The sequence below is a fragment of the Microtus ochrogaster genome, chromosome 6 (assembly GCF_000317375.1).
Source record: "Microtus ochrogaster isolate Prairie Vole_2 chromosome 6, MicOch1.0, whole genome shotgun sequence".
NCBI classification, from domain to species: domain Eukaryota; kingdom Metazoa; phylum Chordata; class Mammalia; order Rodentia; family Cricetidae; genus Microtus; species Microtus ochrogaster.
The window spans coordinates 25,152,878-25,155,604 of NC_022013.1; the positions used below are offsets into that span (position 1 = coordinate 25,152,878).

Below are 2,727 nucleotides of genomic sequence, written 5' to 3' on the forward strand. Positions count from 1 at the left end.
CTGTAGACCAGGCTGGTCTCGAACTCACAGAGATCCGCCTGCCTCTGCCTCCTGAGTGCTGGGATTAAAGGCGTGCGCCACCATCACCCGGCTTTCCGTTTTATATTTTACATACACATGGAGAAGTATTTACTCGTGTGTCCAGCTTGATTTGTCTTCACATGGGTGACCAGCCCTAGAACAGGAAAATAGGATGTATTAGTGTGATGCTCCCTCCCTGCTTTTCATCTCACTTTCCTCTTCCCGGACAGTCACTAGTACACTATTCCAACTCCTCGCTAATGAGGTAGATTGGTTTGCCTGGTTTTGAGCTCATGTCTTCCTTCATGTTTGAAACTTCATGCTCAGGTCTCCTATATCCTAAAACAAAACAAGGGCAGTTGTGTGTGTCTATAAAATTCAAGTCCACTTATTTAAGGTCCTAACCAGATAACATATAGAGTTAGAGGTCATCCTACTTTGACCTTAAGCCCTTCATTTTATTTAAAGGAGTTTTGTCGTTGTTTTTGTTTGGTTTGATCTGGCTTTTTGGGAGGGGGTTGTTTGTTTTTATTTGTTTGTTTTTTAAGACTGGTTTCTTTGTGTGACAGCCGTAACCCTAGCTGCCCTGGAACTAGCTCTGTAGACTATGGTGGCCTCAAACTCACAGAGATCCGCCTGCCTCTGCCTCCTGAGTGCTGGGATTAAAGGCCTGTACCACCATCGTCCGGCTTGTTTTGTTTTTTTTGAGACAACATTTCTCTGTGAAACAGACATGGCTATTCTGGAACTCACTCTGTAAATCAGGCTGACTTTCAATTGATAGAGATCCACCTGCCTCTGCGTCCTGAGTACTGGGATTAAAGGCAGGGCTGTAGGAGCTCTTTAGGCAACCCTTAGCAATGGAATTCTAGGGTCTGAAGAAGTGACTCAGCAATTTTAAGAGCACTTGCTTCCCTTCTAGAGGACCTGAGCTGTTTCCTGCACCCAGATCAAGTTGCTCACAATTGCCTATGTTTGTCTCTAGCTCGAGGATTTGATGTCCTTTTTTGTCCTCCTTTAGTCATTGCATACATGTATACCATGCCAATATAATAAATATAAAAAAATAAAGGAAAAAAATAAACATTTCTAAAGAGTTAGCATGGTACAAATATAACTTTATCACCTTTTTTTTTTCTGGCTCATTTTAGGAGTATCTTGATAGTGGCTGGAATTTGAACAATATGCCAGTGATGGAGCAGTCTGTCCTTGCTCATATTACTGCCGATATATGTGGCATGAAACTCCCTTGGTTGTATGTGGGCATGTGCTTTTCTTCCTTCTGTTGGCACATTGAAGACCACTGGAGCTATTCAATCAACTACCTTCACTGGTAAGAAATTTTATATGGAGCCTATGAGCAGTGTGTTAGCTGAATAGGAAATTTCCCTCTTTCTGGTATGAGTTACCTGTGTCTGAAGGTAATAGGTTCTTTTTAATTTAGCTTCTATTAGATTAGGTTTATTATCAAGTTATATCAAGTATAGGATGTTTCTAGGAATAGTATAGTTTTTTATCTGAATTCAGTAAAGTGTTCACTAACAAGTTAAAGAACCATGTAGCTTTTATTGGTACAGGAAATCTCACTTGGTAGTCATGGTAACCCATATATTTCTTTGGGACTATCAGTTTCCTTTTGTTGTGCTCAAGTCTGAAATATAATACTTAGACCTCTGTAATCCCTGTAGACTTTTGAACTTTACTGCTTAAACTTTTCACCTAAAAGCCATTTTTCTCTACATCTGTTTCCATCTCCCCTATTTCTTATACTTCAAAGTACTAAAATATTTTAAAATCCATAGCCCCACTCACTCTCTTTGAGGATGTACCACGAGAGAGAGAGAGAGAGAGCACTGGCATATGGATACGCAACGCGGTTCTGCTTTCCTAGGCGATTGCCCCAGATGTTACAGGAAGATGATGTTTATCAGACCTCACAGGGATGGCACAAATTAATTGGTTGACAATTTAAAGTGCTTTGAAGAATAACAGCTCTTTAGAAATGCTAATTGCCTTATTTGTATTTGATTTAAACCTTTTCCAGCAGAATGGGCAAGGGAAAAGGAAACTGGAAGGCTGCCATCCTTTCTCAGTTGATGAAGGAAGTTGTGAGAACCATGTATTCTCTAGCAAATGTGATTCTTTATATTAGAAACTCTAGGTGTCTGCATTTTGTCAAGTGGGATCTGGGATGATGACCTTGAAGGGAAAATGCACTACATTTCTAATGTTACGTCTTTGATTTGGACATTTGTTTGTAGCTCACTCTTAAAGAACATGATTAGAAAAATGTGAATTGCTTAACTTTGTGTGTGTTGGTATTACAAATCGATTGACTTTTATAATCTGTTTCTAGGGGTGAGCCAAAAACCTGGTATGGAGTTCCAGGATATGCTGCAGAGCAGCTAGAAAATGTAATGAAGAAACTAGCTCCAGAGCTCTTTGTGTCCCAGCCAGATCTCCTCCACCAGCTGGTGACCATCATGAACCCCAATACTCTGATGACTCATGAAGTGCCTGTATGTTCTGATTTAACCCTCCTGCTACTCCACTTATTCCCCACTTCTCTATTACTCTCTTTCTTTTCTTTTTAAAAAGTTAGTGGTTTTTTTTTTTTGTTTTGTTTTGTTTTTTGGTTTTTTGGTTTTTTGGTTTTTTGAGACAGGGTTTCTCTGTGGTTTTGGAGCCTGTCCTGGAACTAGCTCT

At 39.9% G+C, this 2,727-nt stretch overlaps 1 protein-coding gene across 1 annotated transcript in view; it reads left to right on the top strand.

The window, feature by feature from the left end:
• Kdm5b (lysine demethylase 5B) overlaps positions 1–2,727 on the top strand; it is a 65,163-nt gene that overhangs the window by 39,970 nt on the left and 22,466 nt on the right. The window contains exons 11-12 of the mRNA XM_005348383.2: positions 1,173–1,354; positions 2,378–2,540. Coding sequence (XP_005348440.1) covers positions 1,173–1,354; positions 2,378–2,540 — 345 coding nt within the window. The remainder of the gene's footprint in view (positions 1–1,172; positions 1,355–2,377; positions 2,541–2,727) is intronic.